At 40.5% G+C, this 18531-nt stretch overlaps 1 protein-coding gene across 2 annotated transcripts in view; it reads right to left on the bottom strand.

The window, feature by feature from the left end:
• Window positions 1-1839: 1839 nt before the first annotated feature.
• Window positions 1840-18531, bottom strand: part of SHISAL1 (shisa like 1) — an 84302-nt gene continuing 67610 nt past the window's right edge. Inside the window, exons 5-6 of one of the 2 annotated variants that reach the window (XR_011741807.1) lie at window positions 12568-12635; window positions 1840-5749 (exon numbers count right to left, since the gene is read on the bottom strand). Coding sequence is in view for 1 of the 2 variants with exons in the window: in XM_065829174.2 (XP_065685246.1) it covers window position 5749 (1 nt within the window). In the remaining variant the exon portion in view is untranslated. The remainder of the gene's footprint in view (window positions 5750-12567; window positions 12636-18531) is intronic. The other variant, XM_065829174.2, reaches the window with a different exon arrangement.

Here is an 18531-nt window from a genome sequence, read left to right on the forward strand (position 1 = left end):
GTGATAATGGCTTGGTAATGGTAGTCTGTAAGTCACTATCAGCATTTTAACATCTTCTATGGAAATTTCAGAGATATTTAATTTGCTCACTTGGTATATAAAAGCTGTTCCTGCTGAGCATAATGTGTTGAATATAATTCTTACTCAATTACTAGAAGCACACTGTAAAAATTGTTGAAACTTCGTAAGGGAACCGTAACACACCTGATAATTCAATTTACCGTTTCTCTTCTTATTTAGCTGTTTTCATAATTGCAAGTGCAGTTTGAGAAGGGGAATGGGTTGTGATTATTCATGTGTTTTTAAAACAGTCTTTTGTCCTCTCTTTCCTTCTGCAATACGTCTCCATAAGTCTTAGCACAGCGGGATGAAATTGTGGTCTGTTAGAGCTGCAAAAACCCCCTAGAATTATTGAAGTGTTGCTTTAATGAAAATGGTCCTTTTCCAGTTTCGAGCTAATGTGCATAGTTACAGAAGCTGCAGGAATGACCTATGTTTCATGAAACGACTGTCATTACAAAGGATATTTTTTTCCCAAAATTTGGCTTAAAATTTCTGTGCGGTTTTTTTGACTATTTAGGTGTATTCCTGCAGCACAGTCTCTAGTCTGAGGCTAGTGACCTGATACTGTAAGCATAATTTCTAATTAGAAAAGGTACTTTCTGAGTTTGTACCTGCCAGTGTTTCACTCAGACATTAAAGATTTGAGATCACCCAAGGAGGACCACAAGTGCTGGACAGGACTACAGCTTAGGAAGTCTTATACTTGGGAGCTCCAGGACAGAGGGGAGCAAGAACTGCTTCTGTACAGTGAATCAACTCGTACCAAGAGGCAAGAAGTCCCCCAGGACTCTCTCTCCTACCTGTTCGCTGTATTAGGACCTAGATGCCTCATGGATATTACTGAAATTTTCTTAAGGAGTGAGTGAGTGGATGGAGGAGAAGCTTTAATTATAAGCAAAGCCACCAACAGAAAGCAACAATGGTGGTGGTGATGGTGGGGAATTGTGGATTTTTTTGGTGTTTTTTTCTATTTTTGGTATGGGGGCATGGGAGGGTGGGACAGGAGTTGTGTGATTAATCCAGTTGTCAAAAATGTTCTCTTTTACTAGGCCGAAAGCTGAAATTTCACCTCTGGATACTTAATATTTTTGGAATATTTGCAATGATGCCTGCTAAACGACAGGTGACAAAGCACAGTATGTTTAGAAAGTCCAGGCCTTTCTAGAAAGTTGTCTGAGTCCTTCAGCCTGGCAGAAGAAGAAAAACACAAGTCTTGCTTTTGTGGATTGTTGGTCCTGCCTTTCTGTACAGTTAAACTGTGGTCACCCCTACCTCAGCTGGGTAGGTGGACCTACCATAACATCCGTGTGGGACACAGCACGTTGTGCGTGGGAATCTAGATGTTGCTTTTTGCTCAGTCACACGTTTGTCCTTCTCTGTCACGCTTGAGTTGTGGAAAGATTATGTTTATTTCTTAGCACTCTATGCTCAGTATCTCATGTTTCCCTCTTAAGTAGCTGGTTTTAGTAACTGCTGGAAATATGATGCAGACTAAGTGGACCATGTACATATTTATGCAACGGTCTTGGCCTTTTTTTTTTTTTTAATGGCATGGTTTGGGTTTTTGATTTTTTTTTTTTTTTCTGTCTTTCTCCAAATCCAAGCATCTTTCTTTGCACTAAATACACTCTCTTCATTTCCCCTTGTATAAACCACTTGTATGAACTATGGAGTACTGGTATCTAGGGATTTACCTGCAGATGAAAAGGGAGACATGAAGTTTAAACCTAATGAAAGAAGTGGAAACTCAAATCTCTACAGCTATTCCAGACAGTCTTTGAAACATTAAAGCAAGTTTTATTACAGATATTAGTTTACGTTACACTCATTTATTAAAACCTAAGGACATCTTTATAAAAACTACTGTATATAAAGACAAGAGCAGTGCAATAGCAGTGTAAAACACATTTTTGGTTTACTTGGCAATCACTTTAGAAAGACAACATGATTCTTAATATGAAGTTAGATAATGCTGCAAAAAATAGGACAGGATTAGATCAGAAATTAGATTAGCAGATCACTGGACACTGGCATGTATTGATTTCAAACTTCAAATGTTATGTAAACAGTATTACTGTCAATGTATTAATAAAGAATGATAAATCACTGTAACCCTAGAATTTCTAGTTAGCTTAATTAGCCTAAAATTCGACTGCAGACCATTAAAATAGACTATTGTACTGTATATATTATCCTCTTACTAATTTACTATTTATGCAAAAGGAGGACTAGGATAAATACCTGTCTTATACAAGAGAATTTTAGAAGTTGAGAAAAGATGCTTCTTCCTAGCAAGTGGGTGAGGTTACTGACTTTAAAAATCACTTTGACATGTTACTTCATTGCTTCTTCAGGTGGACAGTCCTCATATACAAATTACAGCCATAATAAAACTATTAAAAACAGTTATCATCTAAAATAGCTGCTACAATATGCTGAAGTACACATTAAGAGGCCAGATTGTTTTCACTCTGTGCTTTTGTAAGACCGATAACCAGGCACGAAAGATGATTAATTACAACACCAAGTCCTGCACAAGCTTTATAACTTATCTTTTTATGTCCTATGTTATACACAGCAATTATTAGTAAGTTGGACACTCAGTTCTCAGTAAAACTGAAGAGAGAAAATTAGTTGGACACGGAAGGGAGCTCTGGAGCACAAAGGTCATTAATAGCTACTGAGACAGACATCTGCCTTTGTTAAACAGGGTGTGCAACTTCTGTAAATGTTAATTTCATATCCTTTTTTTTCCAACTGTATCAGGACGGGCATAGAGAAAAATATATGTTAGTCCAGGTCTTGTATTTTAGAGATATATTGTCTTTGAACCAGTCTCTTTCTGCAGAAATAATTGAAGAATTCATTGTAGTTTACCTGGTTCACCATAATTTTGATTAGGTAAAGGCAGAGGGATGTCAGAGCACCACTACATAGATGGTTGAGATGTTCAGGTGACTGTTTATCTACCCAGTGCTCTTCTACCATGTCCCAAATGCTAAGGGAGAAGGGCCGACAGTGATGGTGGCAGGGAAATGTGGTGAGCTATTTCCCCTTAGTTTAAGGCCCAACAAGCATTAGTCTTGTTCAGGATCCTATATTCTGCTAAACTAGAGAGGCTCTCAGATGATTATAACAATACAATTGATGAACAATTGTTCATCAGCTACAACATAGATTTACCCATAAATTAACTAGTAGACAAAATCAAAATTTCAGCCAGAAAGTATCTACTTTACATTAACTGGCTCGGTACCGAGAATAAAAGAAAGCAAACAAACAAAAAGCCCATCAATTACAAGGTAAACATGTACTAGAAGTAAAGCATAAAACTGCTCATTAATAACACACAATTCCCAAAGGGAAAAAAACCCTTACAAAATACAGTAAGTCACACAAACCAGTATCTAATACAAATTCCTTCATGAACATAAGCTTTTTACAAAGCTCTCTGTGGCGGTTATCACCTCACAAAGACAGCAGGTGCTGGCAGAAAGTAAAAGGAGCAAACAGTTACTGCTAAGCGCCAAGGTAAGACTGATTGCTGTAGATACAGAATTTGTTTGGTATCTGCGGGGGTTATGGATCTTGGAGCTGATGTGGGAGCGTGGAGAAGATGTGATGCTGGCAGAGGCGTGGATGGCATTGCTTCCAGCTACCTGGTTTCTTTTGCTTTTCTTGCAAGCTGGTACTTACAGCACCACCTTGCATCTCATAGGGTCAGTTCCCCCACTGTCAGGAGCACTGACCCTTTCCCTGCTGAAGCTCTCATCATCAAGGAGAGAGCAGTTTGCACTGTCTACCAGTATCTGCAAGCTACTTACAGCAAGTCTTGGCTGTAGGTCCTTTTTGTTCTCAGCTGAAGTGTTTTGAATGGTTCTGCAATGATCTGATGAAATGTTCTTTTTAGAAAACTAGAATCTTAGGTTTAGTGTGAATCAAGGTGGAAAAAAATACTGACTCCGTTTCATCTGAAGTGCTATGTTTCTCACAATGTAAAACACCCCAGCTGCATTGTGGCAGCTCTGCAAACTGAGTTGCATGCAGAGGTGCTTATGCAGGAGCTTCTGTGAGGAGAGGCCAGGCCTCATGCTTACGCAGGACAGAATGGAGCTTAAATGCCTGCAGGGTGGCACTCCCACCTGTGGCATTTAAATTCTTTCTTATTAGCTGTTGCCTGCCCTTACTTTGTAATACTCAACATTTTTAGTAGTTTGATTGTAAAAAAAATGGGCATGAGCAGATTGGTATCCTACACAGACTGGGCCTTTTGTGAAGACTGGGCACTCTTGCGGTCTCCAGCCTTGTAGGGTTACCCAGCACTATTTAATCCTCTGTGGCTTTAGTCATGTGCCATTGTGCACTCTGGTCTGGTAGATGTGAATTAGCTCAAATCACTCAGTAATCTATCCCTTTCAAGTTCAACAGAAGACTCAAATGCACTCAAATCAAAGTAGTACAAAAGGAAAACTTAATTGTTTGTTGACAAGGTGCTCCTCGTGTTGGTTATGCAGTAAAATATGTAATTATCTTCAAGTTATTCAGATTTGCAGGACAAAATATTGGGCATGAAGGACTAATTTGGCATTAGCATGGCTTTGCGTTCTGATTTCTAGATTGATTCCTCTGGTTATCATTGCCAGCTTCTCCATGTGTATATCTTGAATGACTGATTTCACAGGATTTTCTCATGTAATTGATACTATGATTTTGGAATACCCCTGTCCTGTAGAAAGTTAAGTCAAGCTATTGCAACCTTGTGACTAAGTACTCCACATACTTCTGCGGTAGCATCGTTGCCCTTCTGGCCTACAAATGAATTCTTAGATTTGTGAGGGGTAAATTCTGAAGCCAATCAGTGGCTGAGGGAATTAGATTATTGCCTTGTAAAGCAGTGGGACAAGTGTATTATTGCTTTTGAAATATATAGTTTGTTGATTTTCTTCTGTTTCTCTTTCATCTTAAAGGACTATGGGGTGGAATGGGGTGCCTGTGTCGCTTCTTAATAAAGCTTCCCTCTTCAGGAGGGTGTGTGAAGCTGAAGCCAAGATGTGCTCGGATGTTTGACATCTTGGTAGAATCATTGCCAATGATCTTAAAAAGTGTATTAAGGTTGACATGATTGCTACCCTGCAGTTTGACTCAATGAAAGAGCTTCACTTACCTTGTGATGTATACAACAATTTGGTTAACAGCGATGGGGATTGCCAGCATCTACCGTATTGTGACAAAATATTCACCAGAGAACTTTGGAAAAACTCACATTCAGTATTCTGACACTTAGATTAGGCTCAAATGGCAATAGATGGATGGGGAGGCAAAGTAAAAGTTATCTACCAAAGGTTTGTCTTGTGATCTTTTTCCACATTTGTGTGGATTTGCTAGAGCAACTTAATTTTCTTCCTTTTTAGCATTTCCTCAAATATGATGATTTCTTTCAGAAAGAATATTGTCTGTCTAGAATTAAAATATTGCTTACAGACTACTTTCTTCTATATAATTTTTCTATACAAGTTGTCTGGATGTTGTTTCTCTTCAGGTGACTTGCTCAACCTCTCTCGTAGTCTTTCTGTCTCCTGATTATTCATCATTTTTTCAGCTCTTGTCATTTAGTTGATTTTCTTGGAAGCTGCTCCTTCAAGTTGGATCTTACCTCTCCCATCTTGAGGCACATCAATATAATTTTCTGGAAGAAATAAAACACAAATGTTCCCATAATGTTTCATGAGCACACAACATCAAAGTATTTCCTGTAAAGAAAATCTTGTAGTTTTCTCAGTTGTGGATTTGATTTGGGGAGGCAGGAAAGAGGACAGAAAAGCATGAGAAAGAAATAAGAGGTCTCAATAGGCCTCTACCGTCCTTCACCAGCTCTACATGGCCCAGTGTGAGATTGCAACCATCCATATCACACACTCTCTTCTTTTTTTCTATATAGTCAGAGTGGGAGGCCAGCCTTGTTTCTCCCTGTTCATATTAAGCTGGTCCTGGTCCTGCAAAATATTAATCATGCATTAGGTGTGCAAGTTGCTTACTCCTACCTGTAACCTGGGAGAACATGAAGTGCTGCCTGGCTCCTGGGTCTGGGTGCACACCTGAGGTGCTGATGATGTGCCAGGCCCACCACCAGCTGAGCATCAACAAGAGTGAACCCTGAGATCTTGGCAGGGAGGGAGATGGAATGCTTTCCTGCAGGTGATGGAACCTTGGCTGCTGGAGACAGCAAGGCTGTATGCTACATGATAAAGATAAGATTCCACCCCAAATCCCTCTTTCTGTACATATGCCAGTGCACCCATTCCACCTTGTTGTATTTTCTACTACCTGTGAGATTAAAAGATCAATTATTTGCCTGGAAAGATGAAAGAGGAAATGCAAAGAACTGCTAAACTCTTCATTTCTACTGGCTGTAGTATACTGTGAAAGTACAAAGTGCAGAGGGCTTCCTTCTGTAACCATAAATTTACTTTGAAATAAATCTTATTTCCTTGGACCGTCTCACTGCTGTATACATGAGTGTGCCTGTGACCATACAGAAAATGTCTTTATCAAATGGCACAACATCTTCTTACCGCACTCATTATCAAGTTATGCATCAGACCAAGCATCAGCTGCCTACTCCTATTCCTTTCACATGATGAGAAAATGCACTTCAATTTCCACATATGTAAATGAATAAATTTTATATTCATGTGCTTTCCTCACAGAAGTGTTGTGAGTATTCATAGTTTTTTGCTTACAGTGCCTTCTGCACATAACCAATGCTTTAAATCTGCCCATCTTCACCTTGTACAGTGTGCGCACGTGTAATTTGCTTTGTGATCCGTCCATATATGAACTATGGCAGCGTGCAGGTAAATTGGCTGAAAGCCCAACTAGGTAAAGTTTTGAGGTAGACCAAGGTTTCTAATCATAATAACAAACAAAAGCAATGCATCTGTTTGGTCAAGCAGGCAAGCACAATGGTACGAAGATAAGCTGTTAAAGGCATGGTTGCATATCCTAGTAGCAACAATGCTTAATTAACTTCTCTCACCAGACAGAGTTCTTTGCTTATTGGGTATTCCCAAGTCTATGTGCTGCATTATACATATTGCATTCTATTAATGTATAAAACATAAAGAAACATCTAGTTCAGACAGAAGTTTATCTGTGGGAATCAGCTTGTCTGAGGTTATCTAGTGTTTACCCATCAAATCTATTCAGCATATGAACCTGGAGTCTCAACTTCTGCGTCAGCATAACTCTTTTCAATTTGCAGCAATGAATCTGCTCGGAAGTGCCAGGTCAGGTAGGCAGCACCCTGAGCTGTAACTGAACTGCATTTCTTGCAGTGCTGTTAGCCAAGGAGGACCTCTGAGTAGAAATACATAATTCACTCATAATTAAATCAGAGGATTTAAGCCTTCAAAACTCAGTCAAATGAAACCTATGTCAAGGTTTGATTGCTTTCTAGTGAATAGCCTAGCCAGCCTTATTCATGTTAGAAATACAAAAAAACTACTTTGCATTGTTTTGTTTAGTTGCTGTCCTTTTTCTGATGTTGGTAGAAATGGATACTAAGAAAACATTCAACCTACCTCTTGTGAGGTCTGTAGGCAGAGAAGTTTAAAACAAGTTTGTTTGCATCCAGAGGAGAGTATCCTGATACTTAGTTATAACTAATCTGAAAAATATCTGGGGAGAAACTGAAGAGTGTGAGCACTTATCATGGCTTGGAGCCACCTACATCCTTCAAAGCATCTTTAGTTGTTTTGTTCCACTCTTCTGTAGAGTGCTACGTGTACCTCAGCTCAGATCAAATGCTTTACTAATCTACACTCTGCATAATTTAAATCATTAGACTGTTGGATAGGATGCAGTTTCTTTTATTTATTTTTTTTTTTTAAGAGATGTTTAGAGATGGAGCAGGGAGAGCAGCCATTTGTGTGCGTCAGGACACACTGTCGTTTTAAATACAGTAATAGCCAGTTACTCTTTTCCTGTACCTGAGAGTCCCAGAATTGCTCCTGGCCAGATCGTTCTTCCAAGGTTAACGTAAAATCAAGAGTGTCACCAAGGTGGTGTAAAATTAGAGTTCCCACATCCAGAGACCACAGAAAAGTTTATAAATATTTGTATGCAGCACAGGAGATAAAATACTACTCGTGCATGTAGCTTTGATTCTCTGCCAGTTCCTCTTGTGTGTATAAAGCTAAGGGAGAATGAGTGGGAGGATCTGAACAGCAGAGCCAGCAACACGTAGACCACACTCAGCTCTGAAAGCCTCTTACATCAAGTATGAAATATTCACCCTGCGTTTTCCGAGCTCTCGGTTGAGCCTGGTGCTGAATGAATAGCTTCTGCCTGAAACTGAACCCTGACAGGGCAAATGCCAGGCTAAAAGGTCCTCTTCCTCCAGTGAGATATGAAAGGGAGGGTGTGATTGACTGATTGATGACTGGACCGGTAAAACTGAGTGCTTTAGATAGTTTTTTTGAAAATCCTTGTGTTTTCATAAGACAGATGAATGCTAATTCCCATGTGCAGTCATTCAGAGTATGATATCCCAGCCTCCCAACACAGCATACTTGGCCACAGAAATCCCCTATTTGTTGCTTCTGGTCACTTTTACTGCATTTTATCCTATTTAGTGCTGAAGCGTGTGCTCTGGAGTGGGCTCAGGTTGCTCATGCTCACTAGCAAAGGTTACCAGCAGCGTTTAGCACCCCAGGTTACCATTGCTGCCCCACCTGACTGCTCATTGAACAATACCCAGTCGAGCTGCATTGATTTTTGTTGCCCAGCAAGGAAGTAACTAACTAAAAGATTGCCTCCTCTTCCACAGCTATAACTTTGCACGGTGGCTTAGTTCCGCTTGAAAAAATGACATCCATTAATAATGAAGGAATGATTCAGAGCCTCTGGAGACAAGTTTACTTCAGGAACTTTTGTCATTTTCTGACAAATGAAGTAAACAGTTGCCACATTCACCATTCCAGGGCCTCTTGCTAAGTTAGTGTTCACATAAAAGTGCCATCAATCACCACAGCCCCTTCAGACCTGAGATAACAAAGCAAACAGTTTCTGCAAATGTCCAGATCTTGCTCTGGCATAAAATTGTATTACACTGATCTAAGCAGACCTGCACTGATCTGAGCCTGCTGAGGTTTTGCTGCAATGCCTTCAAACCTGGTCATGCTAGGAGTGGAACAAAAGCTCTTACTCTCTCTGTTCATAGGAAGAGCTTGGGTACCAGGCTAATAAAACAGCTTTCTGTAATAAGAAGTCCTTGGCAGATGCATTGATTATCACAGGCAATCGGAATGTCCTTCTTCCCCATAAATGGAAGAACAAGGGAGGACAAAGCACAATGCACTAGATTTTGAAAAAAAACCTCATGAGATTGAAAGGAAAGGATATGAGACATGAATTGCAGGACAAGCACCAAATGAAAAACCATTCAGTTGTCTAAATATATTACAAACCAGAAAGAAATAGAACATAATCTAATCCCTCTGTCTGTGGAGTCTGCCAAAGAGCAGGGAAATGATTTTTGAAAGCTTGGCTTCTGTATACTCATATGGCTATACCATACATAGTGTATAACATTATATGCTAAATATATGCTGAAAAGCTGCTCTGGTTACGAAGTCTAATTCTTAAAAGTTATGAAATGCCAGAATGAATGTTGCTGGTGAAATCTCAATTTGGCCCTCTAGTTTATGTGAAAGAAAGCAGAACGTCTCAGAATTTTTAGGTGGGTCTTGTCATCTTTTTTTTTCTTTAGGAGAAAATAAAAATAGCTAAAAGATTCAGGTTCTTCCAATGTAGGGGAAACTTCAACAGCAACTAAAATTTGCTTCAGTTTGGCTCAGCCCTGAAGAGGTCAAAAGTTGCAGTTTTTTAAACTGACTTGGTCAACATTAAGCAGTGGCATTGGATGTTGCAGTCTTGCCATACAGGGGTGGTGGTTTGGCCCCTATTTTCATCCCGAGGCTGAGTGACCTTTTATGGGACTACATCACTTTTGATACAGCACAAATTCTCCTCTGGTCTAGTTGTGAAATGTGTCACGACACCTGCATGTGGTCAGATGAGAGGACTGCCTTAAATGATGGCAAATCAGTTTTGTCACAGCCATTATGTAAAATGACCACCGTCACTGATAGCCATCACTAATGTTTCTAAAATAATAGCTGGCTAAGGAAAGATAGACATCCAGTGCTTAAGAGTTTAAACAAAACCCAAGCACTGGAAATTTTCAACTTGAAAAACAGACCATGAATTTTCAACTGACATGGTATTTCTACCGTAGCTGACAATTCTGCAAAAGTGGAGAGAAATGTCAAAATATGTTTGAAAGCAAATATGTCAGGAAGGTATTAGGGATTAAACAGGATAAATGTGCAATACATGTCAGATTCATCAGAGTTAAGCAATCCCTTACCTGAAGACCTAAGAAAAAAAGGTGGAAATACCTATGATGTGTTAAGAACAAAAGCAGAAGCTTCTGCCCCAGTAGGTGTGCTCTTGGTGGTTGGGGGACACATAAATCAGGCCAATTGAGAGAATCCCTTTGATAAGTAATCAGAAATGTCTGGGATGCATCTATTCATCATTTATTAAGAAACACTGCAGGACTTCATGAAAGTCCCATAAGCCCCAGGGAGGCATGGGATAGATGGGTTTGTTGAATTTTGATCATATTCCATGGGGATGTTTCGGAGGGGTTTTTATTTGAGGGCAAGTACCAACTGTATTAAGCTGGCAGCCCATAACTTACCTAGTGCAGGTGTGAATGACAACTAGAAAGGTTATTACACACTCTGGATTAAGCACAGAACTCTGAACCCCAAGTTGTGTGAGTGATGGACCTGGGGAGGGTAGCACCAGAGTGCTAAGGAGATTAAGCAGTTCCCTGTTGGTTCAACAGAAGAATTTCTCAGCAGGGTTTCTCTGTCCTCCTGCTCTTTTGGAGGATATAACCTACCCTTTTGCTATCATAGCTTGTGAATTCCTATCCTTATTTAAGAGTAGCATGCAAAAGATAGGTCAGTTGCAACAGTGAGTGGAAGATTATGCATTTAGCTGGTGTCTTCTGGAAAGACAAGGCCTACTTACAAGTCTTCTGCCATGTTCCCTGAGCTGTGCTGGGATGTACTATGTACTTCAACACACACAAGGCTATCAGGAGAGAAAGCTTTTGCTGGTGTGAGTTAAGTTCATAGTAGTTCCATTGAAGCACCAGAAAGCCACAATCACACAAGAGATGCTGTCTGCTCATATTGTTGCTTTGCACGTGGGAAGAAACCATTTGGATTATATTAATTTCTTTTGGATTCTGTTTACAGCAATGTAAATCTCATGATGCAATGTGCTGGTATCAGTACAATGGTGCGCTCGATGAGAAACAAGTCAGACACAAGGCATGAACAGGACCAGCTCAAAACTGCAGGTGGAATAGGTCCTACCTACCAGCCACTGAAAATGGGGCTGTATGCCACCTGTCAGACTGTTCTCCTCCCTTCCACCCGGGAAATATAGGTGGGAAGAAGGCACGTGCTTACTTTCATTATGTTTTCAGAGAAGAATCGCCTGTCATAGAATTGTTTTTGTTGCAAAAGACCTTGAAGATCATCAGGCATAACCATTAACCTAACACTGCCAAGTCCACCTCTAAATCATGTCCCTAAGAACCTCATATATGCATCTTTACCCCCAAGGTCTGTGTTATGGAAGCTAGTTATCACATAAAGGCTTCATATGTTACAAAAGGGAATGCTGCCAGCTCGCTTAGACATTGGAGCATTGTGGCAATGTATTCAATAATAGCAATGACTGTTGACAATGCTTGAGAAAGGGTTACTAGGAAAAGTCAAGTACACAAATCAAGAAACAGTGCAATTTTAAAGAAAATTCCATTTTAACAATTTGCTATGAGTGTTGGTAAATCTGGCTTTTAGATTGCTTGCTCCATTTCTTAAGAATCCCATCTCTTTTGGTCTGGATTAAGCTTGCTTAACTCTTGTATGGACTGGGGGATATAAAACAAACTGCACTTCACATCACTGCTGAGAGCCGCTCACTGTCTTTAAGTGAGCTTTAGAAACTCTGGGAAGATCTTGCATTCCCGGGGTAGGCTGGCTTGGGCACTTGTATGGGAGAAGGAGCTGCTATTGGATGGCAGGTACCTGCTGGCCAGGTCCTTTGTTGTGCTGCTGTCCTGCGGAGAAAAGGCTGGTGGGTCAGGGGAGGTGCAGGGCCACTCTCTGTACCAGAGGGACATAGAGCAACTTGAAGGATTTACACTCAGCTTATTTCTGACGTAAACCTGAACCCAGTACTAAGACCTGTTAATTAATAACAGCCAAGTCCCCCACTGGTGTGTAGTCACACATGAGATAAGGTTCCTCACACCAGTGGAGGGTCTTTGTTTGCATATTTAAATTACTTTTAAATTTGATCCCATGACTTCTTTTTGCTAATATGGAGTTCAAAGATGGTTTTCAGAGGAATACTTACTTTACAGGACATGTCTGGGCTTCATACTGGTGGGTCCTCTGCTTTGAACTTGTGTATAGGGCAGTGCTCTGAGATGGTAGCCAGAGAACAGGAAAACAAATTGCAACTGGTTAGAAATTGCCTCTCAGCTCCCCCCTGCAACGAAGGGGAGGGTCCTGCACTAGTGCTGGTTTTGGTGCAGTGCGTGGTCTTGTTACGAATCGTCTGGCTGTCTTTTTGCTAAGAGAAGCTTGGGATCCACTCAGATCCCAGGTCTGTCTCACAGATGGACGCGGGAGGAGACTTGGCACTTGGACTGAGCCTGGGGAGCTGCTGCAGGAAAGGACTTGCCTTCCCCACCTCCTCCACCAGAACTGCAGGTGTTAAAACAGCAGCAGGCTTAACTTTTGTTATTGTAATAATATGGCTGCCTGGCTAACAGACCAAAGCGAAGACAGAAAACAGGTTTCCTGTAGAGTCTCGGGAATATCTATAATTGTGCAACTTAAGTACATCGTTTGTCCCATCAACTGGGTTGGGTGGGAGTGGAATGAAACTACACAGGATACAATTTTCTCTGTTTTTTACTAAAGGCCATATTTTACATTTCTCACTTATAAAGAGCAGTGATGTGAAACCAATAGGGTTGCTAACATAAATAAATATTACTTACTGTGAATAATGGTTTCTAAAGTAATTCTATGCTTCTGAAGGTCAAGTACTTTTCAGTTAGTAGCAATGTTTTTCATTTGATAGTTCCTGAAATGGTCGACACTCTTAAACACAGCTCTGGACAGCAAAACCATCCTGTTCTGTTGGAGAATTTCTTGAGTGTTTTTTTTGTTGTTGTTGTTGTTGTTTTGTTTCTTTGTTTGTTTGGTTTTTTTAAGGAAATAGGAAGCATTCAGAGTTCTGATTTATGAGTGCTGAACAGAGGAACAGATGAAGGTTTGAGGACACAAATTGAAAGATGATCACTGTAAAGCTGCATGTGTCTTCCCTCACTGAAGCATTGCAGCCTGATTTTTAATGACCTGAAAGGTTTTCTTTCTTCTCTTCAGGTTATTTCAAAAAAATATTCAAACACCCTAGGCTTTCTAAAGTATCTTAAAAGTGTGGATGGCCAATTACAAGCAAAACTGAAACTGAGCTGGACTTACTAATTTGCCAGACATCTATGAAACCTTCGAGTCACTTTCAGAGCACCTGAATCATATGTGTCACTTGAGGCTGAAACCCATTTGGCTGATTGTTGCCAAATTTTCCTGTAGGCTAATGTGTGTCAACCATTAAATAACTGGTACACCTGAAGGCAAATTAATTTGTGTGGTTCACAAGAAAAATACAAAACAGAACAAAACTGGTTTTGTTCTGTATACAGTTTGAACTGCCTTCAGCCTTTTTCAAGACCTCAATGAATCACGATGCCAAACTGAATAGGGATACCAGGTAATGAACTCAGACATCTTGTTTCACTTGAGACTGTGCTCATTTTCACATATTTTCAGCTAACTGGAGTGACCAAATAGCTTGAATAGCATGCCCGTCATAGAGGAAGATGACTTGAGATACTTAGACACAGAGAAACCAAGAGGAACTATTGCTATAGGCAAGATAGTATTTTTTTTTGCCTGCTTCTTTTAAGATTTGGGGCAGGCATGTTACTTTGGAAAGGTGATTATTGCTATGTGTAATTTAACTGCATAGTTAGTGTAAGTGGGTTTCATCTCACCTAACTTAAGACACCAAATGGTTAGATGCCTTAATTTTCAGTGAGGCACCTCAGGCTCCTTTACTGTTAACAGACAGCAACAGGCACCTCTTCAGAGCTACTCTCATTCTCCTGGGATAGGTGTCAAGTTGGGTGAGTGATGCTGTGGAGGCTCCCCTTGATCCTTACTGATTCCAAAATAAACTGATGAGTGATCACTTCAGGTGCAGGTGCCTAAAAGTCCCATGCCTAACTTAGGGAATGAGCAGTCCCACTTCCACCAAAAACTGAATTACCAAAACGTGTAATGCTAGGATGAATTTCTTTCACCATCGTGTTCAGTCTTATACTGCCACATGCAAATATATAATCTCCTATATAAATATACCCAATTCTGTTATTTACAATCCGATACCACTGAGTGGAAGTTGTTCTGTATCCCCCATGCTCTGATCAGAAATCTTCCCTCATGTTTATTCATGAGCAGATTTTATTCATATGTTTAAAACCTGTAACATACCAAAAGTTTTGATGGAAAATCCAAGATCTGTAGGTTTTTCCTCACATACAGCTAAATCTGGAAAGAAAACCAGCTTCTTACCCTGCACGTGCATATGCAGTCCCAAAGATATTTTTTCCTCCTCTCTCTCATGACTGAAGGAAAGAAAGGGTTTAGCCAAATGTTAGATTTGAGCATTCAGGTACCATTTGCAGAGCTTCAAGGTGGTGACTTCTTTCAAGGCCCATGGAAGTCAACAAAACCAAAAGCCACTGAGATTTCAGAGGAATTAAGTTAGAAGAAGGAGAAGAATTTTTTCTAGATTCCCCTTGAAAGAAGTTGGTAAAACTGGTTTCCAAAGCAGATCAGATTAATGCATGGCTTGAAGCGGATCCCAGCTGGATCATCTGCACTTTATAATATCCCAGGCTCTTCATTCCTCTGGCAGCAGGGTGAGCGCTGCAGGGGCGAGGGGACAGAACAGTGGCCCTGTAGAGGGACGTGGCCAGTTCCCGTGTCCGTATCCAACAACCGCCCGGCAGCGAGGTTGGCCACGAGCCCACCTGGGTGCTGGAACAGCCCCCTCAGTCCCCACCCAGCCTCTGCATTTCTTTTGCCTTATTACGTTACTTCCTGTTCTTGCTCCCGTTTTCATTTTTCTCTCCTGCACAGTGAAAACTTTCTGTAATAACTGCTGCTCCCTCCAGGAGAGCTGAAACAAGATGTGTATGCTGCTTCCCTCAGCCTTGCCAGTGGCTCAACTGGCTCCAGCTGCAGAACGGTCTGTTTAGGAGGGAGGAATCTACTTCAGCACTTGAACTTTGATCTCTAAACCTGTGGTTTAGCCCAGTCTTGTATATGTACTCCCAGTTAAATCAGCTTTTTTATTTACCTCTGCACAATACAGGAAATTCTTTCATTTCTGGAAATAAAATGCATATTAATGACATATGGAAAAAATTGTTTCTTGAAATCTTTATTCCTTTTACCAGAGAGCTTTATTTTTTGCTTTTAATTCATAGTATTATAAGGGCTAGTCTTCTGAGTCAGAGCTCAAGAAAAAATATGTAGTAATTACTGTGTTGAGAGCTAGATTTCAATTGTGTTTCCTGTAACTGTTCTTTCTGTGTATGATTTTTCTTTTCTAAACTGAATTTGTGTGGCTTTTCTAGCAGTAGGAAATCTAAAACTATTTCTTTTAAAATAAATGTCTGAAGATACTTCAAAAAGGAGCATAGAACAGCTTTTTAGCATTAACAAAATTATCATGGCAACAATTATAAAATTAAGAGTAAAGCTGCTGCAATTTAATCTGGTTACTGTTTGGTTTCCTGTTGCAGATCCAGCCTATGTTTCTTTGCACATAACCATCCAAACAATAAATGCTTTTTAACTTTATTTATTTGTAGTTAGAAGCAGAAGGGTAACACCTGCAACACCATCACTGGAACCAGAACTATGTGCTGGAAAATACATTAGAAAGACAATTTTACGAAGAAATGTCTCTTTCCTTCCTGCCTTCCCCATGTAAAAAGCAATAAGAGAAGTTGAGGTGTGTTGAGATGTAGAAAGAGAAGAGGTCAACAACCCTGGACAATTTTAGCAGAATGAAAGAGGTAAGAAAACAATTTCTCTTTCATGGTTACCTCAGCTGTATTGTCGGCTTTACAAAGAAACACGCTTTGACGCCAGTGGTGAGATTGTGACTGGTTTATTATTTTTAAATTGTCTCACAGCTGCATCTAGATATTGGTCTGCTGGGGTGTAAAACGTCCTTTGGCTGCAGTAGGTTCTTTGTGCATGGATCAATGACAGTGTATGACCCCTGCTGAGTAGCATTTCTTGAGTCACAGAGAAAGGAAATATGGTGCTTGCGTGGCGTCATCAGGCTGAGGTACTCCACTTGTTATGGCTTGGTTCGAATGATAATTTATGAAGCATAGAAATTTTTGTTTTGAACAATTATTGCTGCCAGCTGGTGGTTATTCTCTGTTTGTTCTACATTATTATTCATTGTTCACTCATTTGTTTGTGTGTGTGTGCATGTTTTGTATTGTGGATCCATTGCATGCTCATTTTTTCATGACAGACATTTAGGCTTCTTGCAGTTGCCCAGTGATGACTGCAGTTCTCAGATGTGCACCTTAATATTAGATGAGAGGCAGAAGAATGTAATAATTTAGAATGAATAATTCAACAACGGCTATCACATGCACACACTGTAACAAAGAATGCCACAGTGCTGTGTCAATGTTCTTGTGTCCATTATAATCTTGTAGCACTTCCAAATAAAAATTGGAAGCCAGTTACTTACACAGAAAAATAATCTTCACCTCTTCAGCTCTCCCACCACCACTGGCTTTCTGTGCCTTCAGAACATGACAGAAGAGGATTTGGCAGGTGGTGCTGAGATGGGACTTTGCCCAGAGATTTCCATTCTCTGGTGTGATTATTCGGTCACCGCACAGTCTTACTGGCATCAGCAGCCATTAGGCACCAGCTGCATAATCAGGCATTTATTGGAAGAGGTGGAGAGGAAGGCAGCCACATGTTTGTCCCCCGTATTCACTAATGGTAGAGGATGAAACAACTGGAAAAAAGATTGTATGATTTTTGATGTGCAGCTGTTGGTTCATGTTTTCTGACAGCTCTGTAAGTCTGATGAGAATGTAATATTAGGAAAATGCAATGTTTGGGTCACAACAACCCCAGGCAGTGCTACAGGCTTGGGGAAGAGTGGTTGGAAAGCTGCCTGGTGGAAAATGACCTGGAGGTGTTGGTCAAGAGCCAGCTGAACATGAGTGAGCAGTGCGCCCAGGTGGCCAAAAAGGCCAAGAGCATCCTGGCTTGTATCAGGAATAGTGTGGCCAGCAAGATGAGGGAAGTGATTGTGCCATTGTACTTGGCACTGGTGAGGCCACTCCTGTGTTCAGTTTTGGGCCCCTCACTGCAGTAAAGACATTGAGGTGCTGGAGAGAGGTCAGAGAAGGACAATTAAACCGGTTGAGGGGCCTGCAGCACAAATCTGATGAGGAGCAGCTGAGGGAACTGGGGCTGTTCAGCCTGGAGGAAAGGAGGCTGAGGGGAGACCTTATCACTGTTTACAACTACCTGAAAGGAGGTTGTAGCATGGAGGGTGTTCGTCTCTTCTCCCGAGTAATAAATGATAGGACAAGAGAAAATGGCCTCAAGTTGCCAGCTTCGAAAAGAAACATACGCTTAGGTGAGATGAATCCCACTGTCAGACTTCAGTTTATTATATGTTAGTGACTTGTATAAGCTCATTTTCCAGCATAATGACAAAAAATAAATACAAGGAAGCTTCCAAGTCATTCAGTCCATCCTAAGAGAGGTGGGATGATTAGCCCTCTGGAAATGCCTCTTTCAATGTGTTCGTGAGGATGCCTAAATAACTAGTAGATGCTTGACTTTTAGATGGCTACATTGACTTAGGTTAATTCTGCTCTTTATCCCCAGTCAAGATTTGCATAAATTGATCTTCCAGGTGTTGGATCTTTTTCTGCCTTTGTTTGCTACATTCTTCAATTATCTGAAGTCTCCTTGCCACAAAGAATTTACAGCCTGGGATCAAATTGCCTTTTAATGCTCTTTTAGCCTTAAGCTTCTTAAACTTCTCACAGTTTGACAGACTTTCCAAAGTCAAATAAGCTCTGCAGCTCTTTTCTGAAACCTTTCCCATCTGCCATTAGATTTTTTTTCTGCTACAGGCCCTAATGAAGGTGACGTTTCCCTCTAGTAGTCTCACCACTAAGTA

Source organism: Patagioenas fasciata, chromosome 1 (genome assembly GCF_037038585.1).
Source record: "Patagioenas fasciata isolate bPatFas1 chromosome 1, bPatFas1.hap1, whole genome shotgun sequence".
Lineage (NCBI taxonomy): Eukaryota > Metazoa > Chordata > Aves > Columbiformes > Columbidae > Patagioenas > Patagioenas fasciata.